Genomic DNA, 21,078 nt, shown 5'->3' with positions numbered 1-21,078 from the left:
TTACAGTTCCCAGTGCCACACATTTCTGCCTCCGAGCCATTCTACCCATTACGCAGAATAAGCAGGTAAGACTGGTAGAAGAACGGAGGATGACACTGCTTCAAAAATCAGGTCAAGGAGTGTCATTTTTTTAATGCTGTCCCACACAGAAAAAGCTCCCTTCATGGAGTCAACTAGTGGGAAGAAGATTACATGAAATGCTTTTTCCTGACCTGCTGGCTCACTACATGCAAGGAGTTGGTTTTTTAAAGGGCAAGCATCCAAGGATTCTGCATACACACAGACCTCACATGCAGGCTCAGAGCTGTGCACACTGAAGATGTACAAGTCCAGAACTCCGCCACCTCCTTCTACATAAGGCGGGTTAAATCAGCCCTGAGGGAAAACAAGAGCCTGGCAGAACCTTGACAAACTCATTGCTATAGGATTCCATTTGTGTGTGTACAGACTCTTATACGGCTGCGATGTTCAAGCAGCGGTTGAACTAAACAAAAACATACAGATGGTTCTTCTCACTGCGCCTGGAACTTTCCTGTACTTGAGCAAAACACCAAGCATCAGCCCTCGCTGAGAGAAGGATAGCAGCAGCAGCACCTGAAAGATTCCTCCTCCCCTCTCTCCCAAAGCAACCACTTCATTCCAGGCACAGTTTAAACTCCACCTTCACTTACGGGTCTTAACACGAGGGTGACCTTCTTCATTACTCTCTTGTGAGCCATAAGGGAGTGATGGTGGACTTCAGCTGCCATAGGCATGTATGCCAGTCCAAAATAGACAGTTGTCCTTTTGCTTTATGATTTGTTTCACTATTTCCCATCCATCACAAGGTCAAAGATGCAATACAATCAAGGCAAGGCAAGGCAAGGCAATGGTACAGTGTCCACGTAGTTTCAATCGGCTGAACTGAGACCAACTGCCCCGTCCCCTCCCTGAACCACTTCCATCAGAAGTTGGGGTGTCTGAACTTGCCGAGGTAGCTTCTGTCTCCTTATCCCTTTCTGCTTTTCCGATCAAGTTTTTCTCACTGGAGAGTACATAAGAAGAGTCTCCTGGAAGCAGCCTACGGCCATCAAGAATTGCCCTCCATGAATGTGTCTAAGTCCCTTTCAAAGCCACCCAGTCTAGTGGTGGCCATCGCCACATTCCGTGGCAGAGAGTTCCAGAGATGAATGAGTGTTGACTTCTGCCTCTGTAAAAACCATCTCCCTCATCAGCATGCAAAGCGAAGCATGTTCTACAAACACTCAGGCCTGATTCTCAGATGGACCCGCAAAATCCTGAGCTCACTTCCGGGTTTTGGACAGAGTGAGTCCAACTGCAGGGGAACCCCATGTATAGGGATACTGGAGCCACTCTGCAAAGAGAGGTTAGCCTCCAACTCTGCCCAGACATGGAATCTGCTGCTACTGGGAGACACTTTGGAAGTTTTAGGTTTAGAAAGCTTTAGATTCCCAGAGATGCTTCAGTGTATCACTCTCGACGCCTCCATTCACAATCAGTGCTTTGACCAAGTCGCCTTAAAATGCAACAGCCAATCAGGATTTGTCATCACCTACCTCCCAACCAGCTTGAACCAATGGAATCGATCATAGAAAGGGTCGCTCCCAGTCATGGTGCTCTCGTTCTCTTCCTGCGTGTTGGACGCCATTTCTCCTGCCCGGTCGTACATCTCCCGCATCAGCTGCAACCTCTGCCTGTGGAGCAGAAAAGGGATGCCACAAAATCAACCCGGCGGCCTGGACTGATTTATTTCGGATGGATTCTCATGCATGGAGAAAGAGATTGCACTGGACATGTGCAGGGGGCTCCGTCCAAAGGAAGGCAATTAGTTCTGGGTTTTGTTTTCTAAAGGGAATAAAAACCCATCCAAACTGGAGTGCTGTATAAATGTATCCACTCTGGTAGTTAACAGGCACTCCTGCCTGAGTCTCCACTAGGAGCCCGTATAAGGAGATGGCACTTCAGTGAAAGGGCTCCCAACGGTTGATCCCCAAATGTGGGACTACAGTTCCCATCACCCCCAGGCCCCAGCCACAACGGCTGGTGGTGATGGGAATTGTAGTCCCACATCTGGGGAACTAAAGTCAGGAACACAGGAAGCTGCCCGGATCCCTGAAGAGCCGCTGCCAGTCAGTGGACAATATTGAGCTAGATGGACCAAGGGAAGCAGCCTCAGCAGGAAGCAGCTGCCTACGTTTGCGTCACAGGGCATTTGGGCCAGAAGTTCATTCACTGCCTCGCGTCCAGGGGTGAGCAAGCTCGAACCTCCAGCTGTTTCCAGACTACAACTCCCAGCATCCCGAGCCACAACTTATTGTGGCTGGCGAAGATGGGAGTTGTAGTTAAACAACATCCGGAGGACCAAGTTTGCTCTAGCTAATACAGAGTGTGGTGTTTTAATGGGTCTGTGATGTTTACCATTGTGTTTTAGCATCACACATGGTCTCATTATTTATTTAACTAACTAACTAACTAACTAACTAACTAACTAACTAACTAACTAACTAACTAACTAACTGGTTTCTATACCACCCCAAACTCACCTCTCTGGGCAGTTTACAATAAAAGGGTTACAATTCATGGGTCGTAAGGATGGATCATAATCGGACTTAGGCTTTGTACATATTTTTGCAAATTTATTTGAAAATAAAGCATTTCCACTGCTTTATTTCTACCGCTTTCTAGAAGCTTCTAGCATTCCTACTGCTTTCAGTGGCCTTTGCATACTTGAGCTTTTCCAAGGACCAGTAATGGGTTGCCCCGTTCTTCAGATCCTGGACTTCTACGGCCACCACAGTCCGAGGAAAGGGTCGGTCGTCTCGGGGCTTCTCCAAGTCGGGCGGCAGCAGTTCAGGAGGCAGCGGGGAGTAGAGCGTATCGGTCAGCAACACAAACTGGAACTGCACCTAGATGGAGGCAGATGGAGGAACGCAGTTCATCAGGAGCCCAACAAGCAAGAGACACGATGGAACCAAGATGCCAGAGACAGGTGGCAAGCCAGCCTGCAGTGGGGACTGACTCTGAGGGTTTTACTGGAAGCCGCAATCCTTGATGCCTCCATAGTTTTCCTTATCACCCAATTATTAATAAATCTTTGGTGCTCGTATTATAGAGGGTCACTCCTTATTGGGTCCTGCACCAATCATACACTCCTGAAGGCCTCAGACTGCTCAAGCCTTTCTTGTAGGGAGAGGTTTTTCCATCTTACTCTCCAGAATATTCCCTTGGAAGGGTGGATCTGCTCATATTAAAAAGTGGATGGTGGCTGCCTACCCAGGACACCTCACAGCTAGAGGAGGGGTTTTGTATCCTACAGATACAATACTACAAATAGTGTATCGTCCCCAGCAACTGTCCCTACTCAGCCCAGCAAAGCATCCTTCCTAGTGGTTGTTGCTGGGGTCCCCCTTGGGCTTCTTTTTAGACTGTGTGGCCCTTGGGGGCAGAGAACCATCTTCTCATGGCTTTTGCTGTGTAAATCACTTGGAAAGCAATAATAACAACAGCAGCAATAACCACCACTTCCTGAATGATCCTACCTTCTTTTTCAGCTCCACGCTGATGGCGTTGCCTTCTTTCAGGTAGACAGCATTCCCCCACAGCTGATCTCTTAAGGAAGTGAACTGGTGAAACTTCCACTTGCGGAAAGCCCACTGAGCGAGCTCGAACTCGTGCTGGGTCCAGGGCACTGAGGGAAGAGAAGGAACTGCTTGGGCCAATTTGCATGGAAGGTGGTGGAGGGACTAGTTCGACCTTCACATCTGTCCCCCAGCAAGGAGCAAATAACTGGAACACCCTTCCGCACAGGGCTGGATGGAGGCTTAACTTTTGTAAGACATTCCTGGTTGCCTGGAGGTGACTTTTACTCGCCACAGGTGACTAGCTTTTTGCCAGCCTCCATACTGGTCCGAACAGTCCATTCAAAATGACAGAAGATCTCCAGGGCTTTCCCACCTGGGCTACTAGAGAGCCTTCAGATGAAGAGGCCAGGGTCAGAACCTGGGGTCTTGGAAGAGCACAGAACTTTGGCCCTCCTGCAGGTGCTTGACTACAACTCCCATCATCCCCAACTATTGGCCATTCTTGCTGGGGATGATGGGAGCTGTAGTCTAAAACCAGCTGCAGGGTGACAGTTGCCCTGGAACAGAAGATACCCACAGGAGAACGAGAGTTCTCACGCAATGGCAATGGTATAGCATGGGTATAATTCTGTATTCCTCTAACATTCTTGGCCTGGTTTCAAGAAACAATATGAAGAATTTAGAGCATGTTTATGCACTATACTATAATGATTACTTGCTGGTCAATGGATCAAATAAAGATGATGGATTGACTATAACAATTAACGCTTTTCCTTTATATTATGGTATTTATAACAACAACAAAACCACTTTGGGATCTTCTTAGTGCTGCAACTGTTATTTGATTAATCAGTTGGATTAATATGTGATAAACCCCTTTTAAATTATTGAAAAGGCCTCCCAAGTAATCAGACTGCAAATCGTTTAAAAAATGATTAGTACAAGCACTTATAAAAACTGCAGTGGCAAGAGCCCTTCTCTCTCTCACACAGGAGGAATTGCTTCAAAGATTAAAAGTATGCTTTTTGCTCCAGAACCAATTATTTTCCTCTCATGCAAATTCAATCAAATAAATTGAATAACCCCAGATGGTTAACAGACGAAGGTTTCTTTAAACTGAACGACAATCCTAGCTCTTTTGCAAGAAAGGCATGTGCTCTATTACTGAGCTACTCTTTACTGAAAGTATTTGCCTCCTGGCCTTCAGGTACAAGGAGGCTTCTAACATCACCAGGAAAAAAACATCAATGCAAAATGAAGAAATCCACTTCAGCAGCACTCTCCATTAGAAGTTAAAAGAAAATACAGCATCGCTTTATTTAAAAACAAACAAACCCAAAAACATCAGAGACAAAACCTGATGAAGGAAGGGAATTTGAGGCACCATGTCTGAAAAGGCCCTGCCTCTCGTTGCCACCCACTTTATTGCAAAAGATGGGATGCTCCAAGTGGCATCTCAGAAGATCTCAGTGGTGGGCAAGACCATTCAGGGGCAGGCATGGGGCTCAAGCATTCATTTTCCTGGTGTTTTTTCTGCTGCCGCTGCTGAAGCTGCTGCAAAGGGAACTGGAGAGCAAGGCAGAGCCAGGACTTGGCCAGGCTCTCATGCGCAGCTTCTGGAGCTGAGGACCAAGGATCGTGAAGCTTCTGCGCATCAGCAGTGAGCTGACGGGGCACGGAGGAGGGAGTTTGCTGAAGCGAAGCAAAGCAGTTTTGGGCCTGGGTGGTAGCTGGGTGGGAGGCTGGCCTAGGAATCCCATGGAAGTTGCCTGGAGTTCCATGATGGAGGAAAAGTGGGGGAAATGCAACAGGCTTCTTCACACAACCCTAAATCGGGTCACCCAACCTACGTAGGAGAGGCATGGGCACTCCCAATCAGTAGTCATCTGGACTTAACATCAAGGGGAGAGGAGGAGGGGGGGGGAGGAGGGGAAAGGGATCGCGTGGGGGGCAGACGCTGGGGTGGGGGACAGTTTTCCATCCATCCTCAACAAAACGCTGGGGACAGAATATTGGCTTCTGCCTCCCACACAGTCACAATCTTCTCCTCCTACCCTGATGTTTGAGTTCAGATGACTGCCGGTCAGGAGCACACACAGGTCTGGCTGGCTACTGCTCTGCCCCAGTTGAGGGTCATGTGAAGAACTCTAATTTTGTGTCTGTTTTCAAGAAACCAAAGAGGGGCTACCCAGCCCGCCACTCTGCACACACGTTTGCGGGGCGTCCCTGTCTGCCACCAGTCGAGTTCAGCCCAAACCACCAGTCGAGCGTGTCCCAAACTCACCCTCCTCCTCTTCCTCCTCCTCCTCCTCCTCTGTGGTCTCGGCAGCCAAGGACCGCGTCTCGACCTGCTTCTGTAAGGCCTGGAGCTTGCTCTCATAGTCCTGGAGGGGAGAGAGGAGACACCGTGTAGGAGAAGAGACAGACGGAAGTGGAAGAGGAGAGCAGCCGGAGGACACACAAACGCTTCAGGGACAGAGCACGGCGAAGACACAGGCGGAAAGCAGTGATGGGAGGATTTGCTTGTAATATTTAGTTTTCCAAAAAAGAGACAGACCGAGAGAGAGAGAGCGTGAGAGAGAAAGCTGCACTTGGACAAGTGGGGGGAAAGAGAAGAAGAGCAGCAGACGACTTGGAAGTGTGTGATCTGCTAAAAATAATTCCCTGCCACGTACTTAACTCGTTGATCACATCTGTAATCCGGCCCTTTCTCTGAGCACCGAGGACCCCATTTTATTGTCGCATCCATCCTAAACGGGCTAGGCTGACCCAAGTTCACCCACTAACAGTGTTCCCTGTAAGGATGTGCACGAGCCGGTGTGGTGCCTCATTTGGGAGCCACTGTGGGAAACAGGGGGCTAGAGGGAAACAGGGCTAGAATTGGACAGGTCTTGGATCTGATCCAGCAAGGCTGTTCTTCACTCTTTGGATATACATACTTCTAAATGCCACAAAACATTTTTACATCTCAGATCGCAGGTGGAAAAGACTCTTTGGTTACTGCTTAGGAAGCAAGCTGGAAGCAAAGACAAGCAGAAGGAATGCAAGGGAAAGAAGGGAGACAGGCGAGTGGTACACACAGACACCAATAACAAGTCAAGTTGGAAAATGGGCTCCAGAGCCAAGGCTCCCAACTATGATTCCTCCGATGCTGCTGAACTACAACTCCCAACAGCTGCTGACTGGCAGCAGCTTCTCCAAGGTTTCAGGCAGGAGTCTTTCCCAGCCATACTTGGAGATGCTGCCAGGGATTGAAGCTGGGACCATCTGCATGCAAAGCAGATGCTCTACCATGAGCTAAGTCCCATTCCCAAAGGTGACATGCATGGGTCTCCCATCCAAGCACTGACCACACTAAGACCTGTTTAGCTTCAGCAAAGTGGCTGTGTGTATAGTGTGCCCTTAGACCATGCTCCGGGGTTGATGGGTCCTCCTTCATCGCTCTCTGTTTTATACTGCCCTCAAAGCATGTCAAATTTCCACAGTGTTTAATAAATCAGAAGCACAAAGAGAGAATACTGAAGACCTTTATGCCTAAGCATGTGCGTGTAGTCTTGCTCCCTTGTCGAACAGAAAGCTTCCAAAGCTATTAATAACAAAAAAATGTGGAGAGGGAGGGGAGAGGTTTGATTTCCCAGACTCCAACAAAAAGGCAAGCAGAATTTGATCAATGAAAAGAAATGATCTTTGTAAGGGAAGCTGGTTTCCTGGCAACGCTCGACAGCTAAGCTAGCAGATTGCTTGTCCTCTCTGGAGCGCAGGGAAGATTCAATCTGGTTTACAGACCCAAAGGGCAGCAGTGGGGTGGCGGTTGGCGGGGAGGGAAGCAGGGGGGCAGGAGGCTTAGCTGAGACCCAAATCATTTATGGACTTAAGATTATTAGCTTGCTCTCTTTCAACGGCTCGAGAGAGGTTTAGAACAAATGTTGATCTGAAGAGTGGAAAGGGACCCCAGCGAAATATTTTGCAAACATTGGCCAGTTCTTAATGTTTGTAGAAATGGGGGGGGGGGAGAGAAACGACAACAAAACAACTCACAGGATGCACACCTAATCTAAACAAAGACTGTATAGAAAGAGGAAGATCAGGAACGCAATACACAGAAACATGTAATATATTTACTGATATTTGTAATATTGTAATATATACATTTTAATAGGCAAAAATTCCATAAATAAGCACTCAAGATAAACATTAATACAGAATCCAATTTTCTAATTCATAAGTGTACAATGTATACCAGCTGGCTTTTAAGAAGCCTCTTCAAGGTTTCAAAATATAGCCACACACTCAGGTTACCTTGTAGATCAGGGGTGGGCAACCCTGGCTCTCTAACTGTTGGACTACAACTCCCATCATCCCCAGCCACAATAAATTGTGGCTGGGGATGATGCGAGTTGTAGTACAACAACAACAACAACTGAAGAGCCAAAGTTGCCCACCCCTGTTGTAGATCTTCAAGATAACCCAAGTGTGGGGCTATATTTCGAAACCTTCCAGGGACATTATTTAAGCCAGCTATTACACATTGTGCTCTTACCAACTAGAGTACTGGATTCTGTATTAATGTTCAGCCGCCACCACCAGCTTGTTTGGTTGGTGTTCCAGCAGCAGCCTCACCTCCTGCACCTGCCAAGTTCAGGTCAGCTCCATCTGGCCCACCAGCATCCTCCTGCCCAGAGAGGCCAACCAGATGCCTCTGGGGAGCATTTATCTGGGTCGGGACTGCAACGACTGTCAAGCCAACTTAAAATGGAGCACCCCAAGTTTGAGAGTGGCAAAAGAAAGGGAGAACTTCCCGATTTTTAATGCTGAGTAGGGCTGGAAAAAATGAAATTCCATCAACTCAGTCTCGCACCTTATCCTGTGAAGCAGCTGGTCCTAATAGACTGTGAGTGTTTCCATAGGTGCATGATGCATCAGGTGCAGATTCTTTGGTGTGCCCCAAGTCTCCTGCTCATCAAGCTGATTGAGTGACCCCAAGATCTAACATAAAGAGAGACACGGGGGGGAGGGGGCTCTATCCACTTCCCCTGCACCATTTTGTTTCAGGAGAAACCTCTCTTGCTCAGGCTGCTAAATATTGGATGTTTGGAAAATTGGTATTTTCCTCCACCAGTGTTTCATATTCCACCAAGACAAGACAAGAGAGACTTACAAGAGTATTTCTTCGTTTATTGAAAGCACTTGTTAAAATGCAAGAGCAGTCCTGCTTTTCACAAAATGCAAAGACTTGCCCCCCCCCCCAAACAGTAATAATAAAAACCACTTTTTAAAAAATTGGACAGGTTTTCAAATCCCATCGCTTCACTGGAAGAATCCCTTCCTCCTTTACAGTTAAGCATAAGCAGGTTTCACACCTGGAAGGAAGCAGCAGATCCCTGTAAGAGGGATCTCCAGATGTTGTGGACTACAACTCCCATAATCCCCAGCCAAAGGCCACTGCAGCTGGCAATTATGGGAGTTGTAGTCAACAACATCTAGGGGCCCCTCTTAAAGGGAACACTGCCTGGAAGCTCTTGAAATCATTTCAAAGGCAACAAGTATAAAGCACATTTGACGATATATAACCATCTTAACTAAAAAATGAAAAACAAAGTAGGAGTGGGAGTGAATTGAAATGTGCTCAGACCTTTGTCTGAACACAAAAAAATTTCCCATATGCAGACTGAAAGTGAGGGGGAAATGTAAGACACACCCGTTGCTTCTCCTTGGCATCTCCCCAGTTTGTAACTTTAAGGCCAAGTAAAGAAGAAAAGAAATTAGGGGAGGCACCAAACATCTGAGCCCGTTCCCAGCAGACTGTACTGCCCCTTGGCAAAATACGTTGATACAGCAGAAGGTTTTGTGCAGGTTGGAAGGCCTTTCTCCCCATTGACCATAGAACTGCTGCTTTAGTGAGGGCCCAAGACGGAAGAGCATTTGCATACAAACTCTCCCCCCACCGGGCCTTTTTTGATTGTTTGAGCACAGAAAACATAGCTGCCTTCTACCGGAGTCTACTCTGACTGGCAGAGGCTCTCCAGGGCTTCGGACAGGTGGCTTTCCCAGCCCCACCTGCAGGGAAGGAGAGCTGGTCTTGCAGAAGCAAGCATGCATTGTCCCATCTGCTAAATAGGGTCCCACCTGGTTTGCACTGGGAGAAGTGACTACATGGTGAGCACTGTAAGATAGGGGATGAAGCCACAACCCAGTAGGAGATCATCTGTTTGCAAGCAGAAGGTCCCAGGTTCACTCCCTGGCATCTACAGGTAGGGTTGGCAAGAGATCATCTCTTATTAAAAGGTCATATTTCTACAGACATATTAGTGTATGAAACATTGAAAGGAAATCATTTCTGATTCCATTACCAAAAAAAGTTTGACACCATCTGTAACATTTACAGGATTTGTAAGGGAAAAAATGTCCTTATAGTAGGAGATGTTCTCTTAGCCAATGGGCGTATGTAATATCAAATCAAGAATTTGCTTATGGCTACAGTCATCGAAAGAGTGGTAACATGCCTGATTCCGTTACCCTTGTGATTCCATTACCCTTGGAATTGCCTGTATGTGCCCTGAAGAGTTGGAGAAAAGCTAGCAAGTACAGAGGGCGACTCTGCTCATCTTTTAAATACAACAGTGTAACCTTCTGTGTGCTTAATGAGAAGTGAGCATCAATAAATGGGGCTGTCTCCTGAGTGATGGAAGGCAGGATTTCAAACTAAAGTATGTACGAATCAGAGGGGGCATGGATGCTTTAGCTGCATCCGCAGCATAGCTAAGGCAGCATGCAGAGTTAGGCAAAGAGCATCATTTGGGGAGCTTTTTGCCACTACGATAACGTCACACTGATTCTACTGAAACCAAGCAAGAGAGAAGAGAGCTTGCAGAAATGACTCTGGAAATAGAGCTGCATACATTACCCATTCATTCTCAAAGGCACAGAGAAACCAAAATCAGGGGGTCAACCAAGGTCCAGAAATGAGCTGCATTGTCTTATCAGCCCATAAACCCATAAGTGTATGGGTGAATTCAACGGTGGATCGAGAAGATTGAAAACCAAGAGTCTGCTACAATGGGCAGACTCTCAATTTTTACCTAAGAACGTGCAGGCAACATTCAACACTAGGAACTAGATTTGTCTGGCTGATTGTCCAGAGGACAACAGAAATATGAGAACTTTGCCCTAAAGATATTCCAGGTTTATTCTGATTTTTTTTTTAAAAAAAAAATATGATATTCCCATATAATAAAACGAAAGCACCCAAGCTCCTGCGGTGCCCGTCTGCCGATGCCCAAGGCAAGGGCTTGTCAAGAATCAAAACTCCACAACATGATTCACAGGCAATAAGAGACTGGTACAAAATGTCTGTCTTGTGCTTCACATATAAAAAGTCACACCGTTGCTAACAGGATCATGGGAAACCCAAGGCAGGTCGCTACGCCCACTACCACCCCTCTCCTCTGCCCTCCAGCAACTCAGACAGTGGTTTCTCTGCTGGCTTTGAGGTTGGGAGCAGAAAACTGGCGTCTCATTCGGGGAGGGGTCACAAACTGGTTATAGTGGTTCGGTCGGTCAGTTTGTCTGGCATGGCTGCCGTGGGCCACACTGCCTTCTGAATGTGCATCTCCGCTGCCGTAATTACAGTAGGACTGGCGATGCTGGTGCATGTGGCGTTTCTGCTGGAAAGTCTGCAGATCCTGGTTCGGGTGTCCGCCGTAAGAGGACAACGATTCGGACGAGTTGGACATCTGGCGCCGCAAGCTCTTCTGCTGGCCATTGTTGAGCGAGTTGCTCCTCCAACGCAGCTGAGCTGAAGGCTCTTGCTGCAGGTTGCTACGTTGTGGCTGGACATTCAAGGGCTGCCTGTTTATCTGGATGTTATCTGGACTCCCCTGCGGGCCGTACGCACACCAGAATGGCGGCGGGTCCTTGGGGACATGGGCCCTGCCCCCTGCATCTTTCTGCTCCTCCTTGGTTTCCTTCTTCTTGTCATCCTCCTTGGGAACTCTCACTTCAATGACTTCATCCTCAGTGATAATGATGTGGGTGCCAGGACTCCAGGAGTTTCTATGCTTGGGGTTGCTCTTAAAGGGGAAGCGGGGCTTGCGGTTCTCGGGTGGGATGAATCGGTGGGGCATGTTTTGCCGGCGGAGCTGTTTGGCTATTTCCTGCTGCTGGAGGTTCTTAAAACGGATTTGCTCTTGCTTCATCCAGCGCAGCCTCCCGCGCCTGAAGGCAGGATCGTCCTCCATTAGCTGGGAGACACGGTCCTCTTGGACAGGGTCCTCCTTTTCATCATTTTTTGTGGCTCCCTCTGCCTTTCTGGTGGGCTCCGGCTCTCTCACCTTTGTGGCAGCTGCCACGGCTGGCTGGACCTTTGGCTCCTGGGAGCCAATCAAAGGCAAGATCTTCTCCATTTTGAGCATCTTGTTTCTCAATATTTTGATCTCCTCGTCCTTCATGTTGTTTTGCTGTTTCACCTCTTGCAAGATGTCTTCAAGCTTGTCTATGTGCACCTTGAGGTCATCCACGTCTGCAATGCCTTTTCCATTGAGCAGGACGTCTTCTATCTTCTCGTCACCAACTCCCACGGTGTCCCAGACGTCTCGGGCAACCGCGCGCCAGGAGTCACGTTCATTGGGGTCTTTCTTTCCATACATAGCACAAAGTTCCTTCATTTTCACAATTGCCAAGGCCTCTATCTCCTGCCGCGTATGCCGGAAATCATTGAGGGCAACTTCATAACAGATCTCCTTCACGGCCTGGATCTTCAAGTCTGAGACTGTAACCCACTTAGAGTCCTTGCTGAGCCGCCGACGTTGAGGTATCTGATACATTTTAACGGGCTCTCGTTTCTTCCCGCTGCTGGGGAGGCCACATTTTTTGACAATGGTTTGCAGCTTGCTGGGGGGAAGCTTTTCTCTCAGGGAAGTGATCAGCCTCCAGCTCTCCTCACAAGACCGCTTGTCTGAATCATCCCCACTATCCGAGTCCGCATCCTTTGGAAAACAAAAATCGAGAAGTGGCCCCAAAATAACCAAAATTAAAATGGGGAAAAGAATGGAAACACTGAACAACAAAAAAAAGACAACTAAAAACTAAGAGGGGTGGGAAACCATTTGGAGGAAAAAAATAATATAGAATCAAGGAGGTGAACGTCTACTTAGATGCCCATCTTAGGATACTGGGATCTTTATCCTAAAGGTCTTCAGTAGTTTTCCTTAAGTTTTACGGAACATCTGAATCTAGGCTGTCTATATCATTTCAAGGCTTTCCATCATCCAAGTCCATGCGAAAGGGTTAGAAGAACTAAACCAAGTACCTTGCAGAAGGTGGAAGCTTTACTCATACTACAGAGACGTGCAACACCCCCATCCACACACATCTGCCTGGGTTACTGCTGTCGAGCTGTTTTCCAGTAAAATATCTTCCCTCTGGAGCGAGTACCCCAACAGTCACTGCAGACCGGTTAGATGAACAGCCAGAGTTGTTAAGACGGGTTAGTAAATGCTGGACGTGTAGGTGCAGGGATGCACAGGTTTGCAATTCACTCTACTACAAAGGCAGCCAGAGAGAGGTGTTAGAAGACAGGGGAAGAAATGCATTCAGAAACAGCCACTAGGTGTTACGGTCTGTGCCACTACAACGGGTGAGAAGGTTGCAGACTCCCAGGAAGAACAGCTACAAGCAAGAGGGCTAACCATGGCGTTTCAAAGGGTTCTTCCATTTGCCACCGATATGTCGCTTTACAACACTGGATGAGCTCTAAAAATCCCAGATAATCAAATGCCCTAAAGATGCACAGGATCTTCCAAAGAATGAACCACAAAAAGGCTGTTTTTGATGCCTCCTGTTTTCTATTATCAAGCTCCTTACACACTTTGGTATGCTGTTACAAACATAGTGTATTTTAAATGATGTCCCTCCCAAGAAGCCATTCTTTTCAACGTCACCAAGATCAAGAAATGCCTTCCCAGCAAAGTCCATACACCAAGTCCCAACAGCAACGCCCATTTCATTTGTGTTAGTTGCTCATGGTTCTTTGAATGCAGTGTAATTGGGAAGTGGCTTTCCAGGGCTGCTTAAGACAATCAGAATTCAGAGTTACATTACCCTGTGACCAAGAATTCTAGGTTCTTTCAGCCACACCTCCTGGCCAGTTCATGAGACATCCACAGGCCAGTTTGTTTCTCTAGGGACCCATTAACTCCATCCACCGGCCCAAGGCCACACCCCGCCATTTGTTACACAATCCCTTCACATTTCCTACAGTAAGCAAGTCTGGGATTTAGAGTCCATCATACTGCAGAGGAAACGGAAGGTACCAGTGTTCCTTCTCACAGGGATTCCCAGATGTTGTTGACTACAACTCCCATAATCCCCAAGCAAAAGTCATTGCAGCTGGGAATTCTGGGAGTTGTAGTCAACAACATCTGGGAACCCCTGTTAGAGGGGACACTGGAAGGTACCCAAACAGAACACAACAGATGCTCTGTTCAAGGCTGTGTCAAGAAACGGGAAAGCAATCCGTTGCTATCATCAGACCTCATAGCAGCTATTGCTCTTATGGCAACCAAAAATAAAATAAAATAAGGGTGAATATTTGCTACTGTAAAGAGGCTTGCTGACTTCAGACTAAATGGGTGAAGGCCATACCCCCTTGAGGAGCTCAAGCAAACAGGATAAGAAACCAACTCAGCACCAGCGGACTACAAATGCCATATCTACATTGTATTCCTCATTTCTAATGTGATGGCCAACTTTAACCTAACAGTCTTCCAGAATGTCCTGGAGGAGCAGATGCATACCCATAGCATCAACATGTGAATTTGCAGGAAAGTACACAACTCTCCAGTCCAGTCAGCTGATTTTTCCTTCCCAATTCAGAACGTAGTTTGCATTCAATGCAGTGTTCTTCATCAGCACCTCATCTCTGTTATGTTTCCTTGGAGCAAAAACACTACGTAGGAATTTGCTCTAAGAGGATGCTTGGAAATTCCTTACGTATTTCCCCATTTCTCCTCTCGCAGCTCTGGCCTGTCATCTGTTCTTAATGGTGCACAGCAAGGCCCATTCATACTGCCACCACACTTGCCGACGTGGGCTCAGGATAACGCCTGTGCACAAGCACTCACCGACTGAGGCCATCGGCTTCCAAGGTCTGGAGATGTTCCTATCACTTGTGCAGGAGGAGTTATCTGGGCCATGCTGGGGGCCCTAAATGGCCCCATAAGTCCTTTGGATCTTGCACTCAGCAACCCAGCTTACTAAGTGCCCCGCCTTCCCCTGCCTCTCTTCTTAGGACATCACATGCCCCGGTGAGCGGCCAGTCTGCTCTTCGGATTAGCCCGTAATCTTGCACAACCCCTCCGGGGTCAGGCCATACCTAAATCTAGAAGATTCCATTAGAGGCCAGGGATTACTCCACTGCCCTGACTCGATCTGCTTCCCTCAGCATTCACTCCTACCCTCTCGCCCGGCCACCTCCCTCCTTCTGGAAATTTCCCATTTGATAGAGACCTGACTACCACGATGATCTCTAAGAGTGGGCTACTGGAATGCACTCTGCATGGGGGTTGCCACTGAAAACTGCCGAGAAACTTCCACAGGTACCAAATCACTTATTAACGGGTGTGAGCTTCTGAGAACATAGGATGCCAGTTCCAAAACGTCTGCACTGCTTCCCAGTAGGTTTCCGAACCCAATTCAAAGTGCTAGTTTTGATATCTAATGCTCTATGTGGCCTGGGCTCTATCTCGGGAAATCCCTTCTCCCATATGAGCCCCCAAGAGATTCTGCTTCTAATGCCATTTTCCCAGGAGCTCAAATAGCTTCTAAAGGAGCAAGGCTTTTCTAGCTGTGACTTGAGAACTGTGGATCACGCTTCCATAAGTCTTAACACAAGAAGAGCCCTGCAGGATCAGGCCCAAGGTGGCCCATCTAGTCCAGCATCGGGTTTCCCACAGTGGCCCACCAAATGCCTCTGGGGAACCCACAGGCAAGAGGTGGATGAGGGCATGCCCTCTCTCCTGCTGTTGCTCCCCTGCAACTGGCATTTGGAGGCATCTTGCCGCTGAGGCTGGAGATGGGTCTATAGCCATCAGACTAGTAGTCTTGTTTCACAGACTACTGAAAACAGCCTGATTCCACCAGGCACTTGAGATTTAACAGGAAGTCTGCTTTGTTGTTGGACTAATTTATTGAAATGATTTTTTTCCTAACTACTCAATTTTTAAATTGCATTGCTGTATTGTAAACTGCCTCAAGAACATTTCTGCTAAAATGTGGCACAGAAATGTGGCAAACACATTTCCAACTTGGCCACTACCTCCATTCACAGGACTGGCTGAAACCCCAATTCAGTCCAGGAGTCCAGACCCATCTCGCTCAAAGGGCACCGAGTTTGCTTGCTTTCCTGACACAGCCCAAAAGGAAGAGATGGCCCTCAGATATCTGCTTGGCATCAACTAGATCAGTAATGATACACAGAAAAGCTGGGCTGAGAAGGCTAAAGGAGGAACCTGCTTCTAGAGGAGGAACCTTGTACATTCCCCCTGCACTGAAGAGGGCTGCTTACTTGCCCAGAGAGGAAACTGTGCCTTCTACTGAGTCAGACCACTGGTCTGTCTAGCTGAATACCAACTACACTGACTGGCAACAGCAATCCTGGATTTCAGACAGGGGTTTTCTCAGACCCACCTAGAGAAAGAACACAGGCAGTTGCTTTAGGCCGAGTTCGACTCTTGGTCCATCTAGCTCAGTATTGTCTACACCAGGGTTTCTTCACCTTGGGCCCCCAGATGTTGTTGGACTACAATTCCCAGAATCCCCAGCCACAAAGGGCATGTCTGGGGATTCTGGGAGTTGTCATCCAACAACATCTGGGGGTCCAAGGTGAAGAAACCCTGGTCTACACCAACTCGCAGTGTCTCTCCAGAGTTTCAGGCAGGTATTCCTCTCAGCCCTACCTAGAGATGTCGGGAATCGAACCTGGGACCTTCTGCAGGGAAAGCAGCTGCTCTTGCACTGAGCCGTGGCCCCAACCCCAACATTTTATCTCTTCGTTCCATGAGCACAGCCGACAGTGAACAGAGCCCCATACCAGCACGTGTGTCAAGCAGACCCTGGGCTAAGGATTTAGATTCCATGCAGGGCAGGGAAGAAAGGTTAAGACATGCATCCCTGCAGCAACCTTTTCAGACACTGCACGGGGGAGCGGGGAATGCTTGTACCCCAACACAAATCAGGAAGTCTCCCCTGAGCAGCACCAAATTAGTGGCCATCCAAGACAAAACAGGCATACCTCTACAGCGAGTGTAGCTAGAAAGACCCCCCCAATGCAATCTCAAGAGATAAGGGGGAAACACACACAAGCAGGCAAAGCTCGGGGCTTCTTTTGCCCTGTTAAAAGATTCAGGACACGGGTGCTGCCCCCCTGAGGAGCTGCTTAGAGGTAAGATCTACTCAAGGATGGAGAGGCGGATGTATGCCCTCAGGCACACATCCCTATCGAAAACCAGAGCCTGCCTTTTGCAAAGAAGGGCCATTCACAAAGATCGGCACTTACCAGCCTCTGCTGCTCTAGCAGGAGATCGGCTTCTTCTTTCTCCTTCTTGTACAGAATTTCCATTTCTTGAAGTCTGGGGAGAGAGGCAGAAATCCGTCACACAGACCTCTGGGGAGGTCTACCATGCCAGATGGTCGCCAGGGCGAAGCTGCCGCTCGGGGGCAGAAGGTCCCAGGTGCAATCCCTGGCATCTTCCGCTCAAAGGAGCAGGCTGTGGCTGATGGGAAGGGGCTTGGGCAGCCGGTTATGAGGCAGACTCCGGAGAGCCACTGCCGGTCAGGGTCGACAACATTGGAGGAGGCGAACGACAACACTGGAGGAGGTTTTTGGGGGAAAGACACTCACGTGTGCGATAGGACAGCTTCCCCTTGCAGAGAGGTTCTGTAATCTCTCTCTCCCAGTTGTACCCAGAGAGGCCAAGGATATTCAAAAAAAGACTCTGGGACCTTCCGCACGCAAGGCAGATGCTCTGCCACTGACCTATGGACTCTCCCAGTGAAGCTGCCGGAGTCAGACCCTTGGTCCCTCTAGCTCAGTATTGTCTCCTCTGACTGGCAGCAGCTCTCCAAGGTTTCAGGCAGGAGTCTCTCCCAGCCCTGCCTGGAGATGCTGCCAGGGATCGAACCTGGGACCTTCTACGTGCAAAGAAGATGCTCTGCCACCGATCTACAGCGCCATCAAAGACCGACAGGGACGAACGTTGCTCTGCACCACACAAGACAGTTACCTTTTCTCCATCTCCTGCTTCATATCAATGCCTTGTTTCTCCAACAATTCTCTCTGGGCAAAAGTCCAGTCGACTGGCTCCGAAGGTGTCTCTGCTGATGGCGTCTTCTCCCTCTCGGCTCGCGCTTGCTCAGGGTGGTTGAAACGGAACACGTGGTTTTTACCCATAATGATGCGATTTCCTGGTTGAGCAATAAAAAGATTACTACTGACCGGTTTTTATAGGGTACAAAAAAGCAAGAGCAGCTCAGAGCCGTTCAGCTGAGTTATCTCCAGGGAATTTATGGTCTGGAGTGGCTCATGTGGAGGTTCCACTTCGAGAGAGAGAGAGAGAGAGAGAGAGAGAGAGAGAGAGAGAGAGAGAGAGAGAGAGGGCACAACTAGGAGACACCCCCGGCCCAGTGGGCAGGGGCCAGTCAGAAGGCCAACCTTTGCCTGAGGGGGCTGCTCCTTTGTGACTGATGGAGCGGCTGGCTCCCAGGAGGAGATGGCTCTCTGCCCACAAGTGGCTCACATTTCCAACAAGAAAGTCAAGGGAAACACCAGCAGGAGAAGCGCCATTTTCAAAAAGGGGCCTCTTTGCTCAGAGGCAGGCTTCCAAGCCAAGCAGGCCTCATTCTGCGGCCTCTTACCCGAGCGCAGCTGGACGGGCTGCACAACCCTCTTGCCGTTGACGTAGGTTTCAGACCGTTCACCGGGCTCCAGAGTAACAATAACTAGGGAGAGGAGAAAGACAGTCATGTCATTCTTTGTTTGACCCACCACCTGAACACACTCAACCACCTCAAGTCAACTACTTTCTCCCAGGTACCCATACAGCCTTCGGAGACATCACAGGAAAACAAGAACATAAGAAGCTGCCTTATGCGGAGTCAGACCCTTGGTCCATCTAGCTCAGGATTGCCTTCACTGACTGGCAGCGGCCCTCTGAGGTTTCAGGCAGAAATCTTGCCCAGCAACTCCTACTTGGAGATGCTGCCAGGGGCTGAACCTGGGACCTGCTGCATGAAAGCACATGGAGCACAGGAAGCTGCCTTATACTGAGTTGGACCTTCTGCACGCAAAGCAGCTGCTCTAACTCTGAGCTACAGCCCCATCCAAACAGCAGTATGAGTGAGTGGTCTGCCCCACAGGGAACAAGAATGCCCGTATTTCAGGCCATGAACAGAAAGGCACCTCAAGAGCCTGCCAAAGCAGCAATTTTATTTATCGATCAGTTTTTATACTGCCTTTCATAACGTATCTCAAGGCGGCCGCCAAGATGGATCTCAATGGATCTCAAGCAATGCCAAAACTGGGGTGAAGCAGAGGCAAAGCCATATAACCCAGAAGATGGCGGAGCCCAATTAATGGAAAGTGCAAAGTGGTCTAGAAAAAGGAGCTGACAGGTGGCGATTGTGTATATAACACTCTAGGACAGGGGTCCTCCAACCTGGGCCCACAGATGTTGCTGGATTACAACTCCCATCATCCTTGATGGGAGTCCTAGGAGAAAGGAGTGCAGATACCCATCCAACAAGCAGACCTGTCTGCTCACCATGGCCGTTGTGGTTCCTCTCGCTGCGGAAGATGCAGTGCTCCTCTTTGATGTGAGCCCCACTCAGGACGATGTCTTGACGCCGCTCAGCATCTGCCTGGCCAACCCTACATCCAACAAACAAGGGTGCTTTTTTTAAAAAACAACAACAACCACCTAGCTTTTAATTACATATATAATTTGAAGCTAGTAACAATCGCCACATCCCGCAGCAGGAAATTATGCAACAATTAATTATAATTGCGCCAAGAAGTATTTTCTCCCCTGTCTATTCTGTCAATTCATGTCACTGGATGACAGAGTTCTAGCGTTACAAAAAACGCCTCTCCATCCACGCTCTCCCCACCACGCATAATTCCACACTTCTCAATCATGTCCCCCTTGGCAATATCCACTTGGTAAGAAGGTCCTTCGATTCCAGATCTGACAGTCTAAGCTAATCCCATGCATGTAAACAAGGACAAGGGAGATTAAGTGTGTGGCTTGCCTAACAGCCACATAATACAACTGGGCTTGCTTTAGAAAGGGAGAGATGATGTTTCCCAGCGGAAGGCATCCATCTGCAGCAAGGCTGTCTCTTTTACTATTACTACAAACATTTATACTCTGCTTTATAATGATATTTATATGCCGCTTTATATTTATATACCGCTTACCTGGTTATACCATCTTTGATGTAGTAGAGCAGGCATTCTGACATGAGGGGATCTTCATTGAGGTTTACAAGATGCGGAGTCTGGAACAAGAAAGAGGCGACTCTTAACCAGAGCTTCTCTTCCCTCAGCCCCTCTTCTTCGCAAGGTGACCAGACTGCTTAAATGCATCTCCAGGTTGTTCCCCTTTCCCACCGCCCCCCAAAACCAAATTATTCCTGGGCAAAGGAAAATTATTTCAACACAGAAAGGAACCAGTTTCATAGCAAGACAGGAAACTGTCAAGCAACATTATGGATGATCGACTCAAGTGAGCTGATACATCAGCAGAAAAGCTAAAGAAGAAGAGGGCCGTTTGCTCAACAGGGGTTGGTGACTGGCAGCCACTAGGAAGAATCAGGCCCCAGTAGCTTCTGCTTAGTCCACCAGCCCCAACTCACGTTTCTTCTGCCCTTGCCAGAAACTGAATTTTCAAGCACCAGGGAGTGGGCGAAAGATGGGCAACAAGGAAGGAGGGGTGGGGGCAGTGGAAGAAGTCATCTTTGTTATCTCAGAATGGTCTTCCACCAAATCTACCTGTTGACCTGAGTCTCACATCCTCAACATTTATTTGTTTATCATCATATTTGTATATTGCCTGAAATATGCATCTCTAGAGAGTGAACAGGTTCCAAGTTCCCTCCCTGGCAGCATCTCCAAGATAGGGCTTCCTGCTTGTAACCTTGAAGAAGCTGCTGCCAGTCTGTGGAGACAATACTGAGTGAGATGGACCTAAGGTCTGACTCAGTATATGGCAGTTTCCTATGCTCCTAACACAAGTTAAAATAGAATATAAAAACAGGATAAAATTATTAATTCTGATATAAAACCAATCAAAATGAGTGAGTTAGTTTAAAACTACATAATTAATTTTAACTGATACAGCAAGTATATCAGCTCACTGAGTAGATCATCCATAATGTTATTTGACTGTTTTCTGCCTTTCTATAAAACCGGTTCCTTTCTGTACTGAAATCATTTGCATTTATC

At 48.1% G+C, this 21,078-nt stretch overlaps 1 protein-coding gene across 15 annotated transcripts in view; it reads right to left on the bottom strand.

The window, feature by feature from the left end:
* KIF1B (kinesin family member 1B) overlaps positions 1 to 21,078 on the bottom strand; it is a 112,793-nt gene that overhangs the window by 31,544 nt on the left and 60,171 nt on the right. For 14 of the 15 annotated variants that reach the window (XM_053280747.1, XM_053280750.1, XM_053280758.1 and 11 more), the window contains 9 exons: positions 20,053 to 20,132; positions 19,397 to 19,503; positions 18,492 to 18,575; positions 17,861 to 18,041; positions 17,134 to 17,206; positions 5,866 to 5,965; positions 3,540 to 3,688; positions 2,728 to 2,906; positions 1,557 to 1,694 (listed from right to left, as the gene is read on the bottom strand). In XM_053280747.1, the coding sequence (XP_053136722.1) occupies positions 1,557 to 1,694; positions 2,728 to 2,906; positions 3,540 to 3,688; positions 5,866 to 5,965; positions 17,134 to 17,206; positions 17,861 to 18,041; positions 18,492 to 18,575; positions 19,397 to 19,503; positions 20,053 to 20,132 (1,091 nt within the window). Of the gene's footprint in view, positions 1 to 1,556; positions 1,695 to 2,727; positions 2,907 to 3,539; positions 3,689 to 5,865; positions 5,966 to 8,730; positions 12,566 to 17,133; positions 17,207 to 17,860; positions 18,042 to 18,491; positions 18,576 to 19,396; positions 19,504 to 20,052; positions 20,133 to 21,078 lie in introns of those variants that run through there. The other variant, XM_053280761.1, reaches the window with a different exon arrangement.

Source organism: Hemicordylus capensis, chromosome 16 (assembly GCF_027244095.1).
Source record: "Hemicordylus capensis ecotype Gifberg chromosome 16, rHemCap1.1.pri, whole genome shotgun sequence".
Lineage (NCBI taxonomy): Eukaryota > Metazoa > Chordata > Lepidosauria > Squamata > Cordylidae > Hemicordylus > Hemicordylus capensis.
This window is presented reverse-complemented; position numbering and strand designations above follow the sequence as displayed.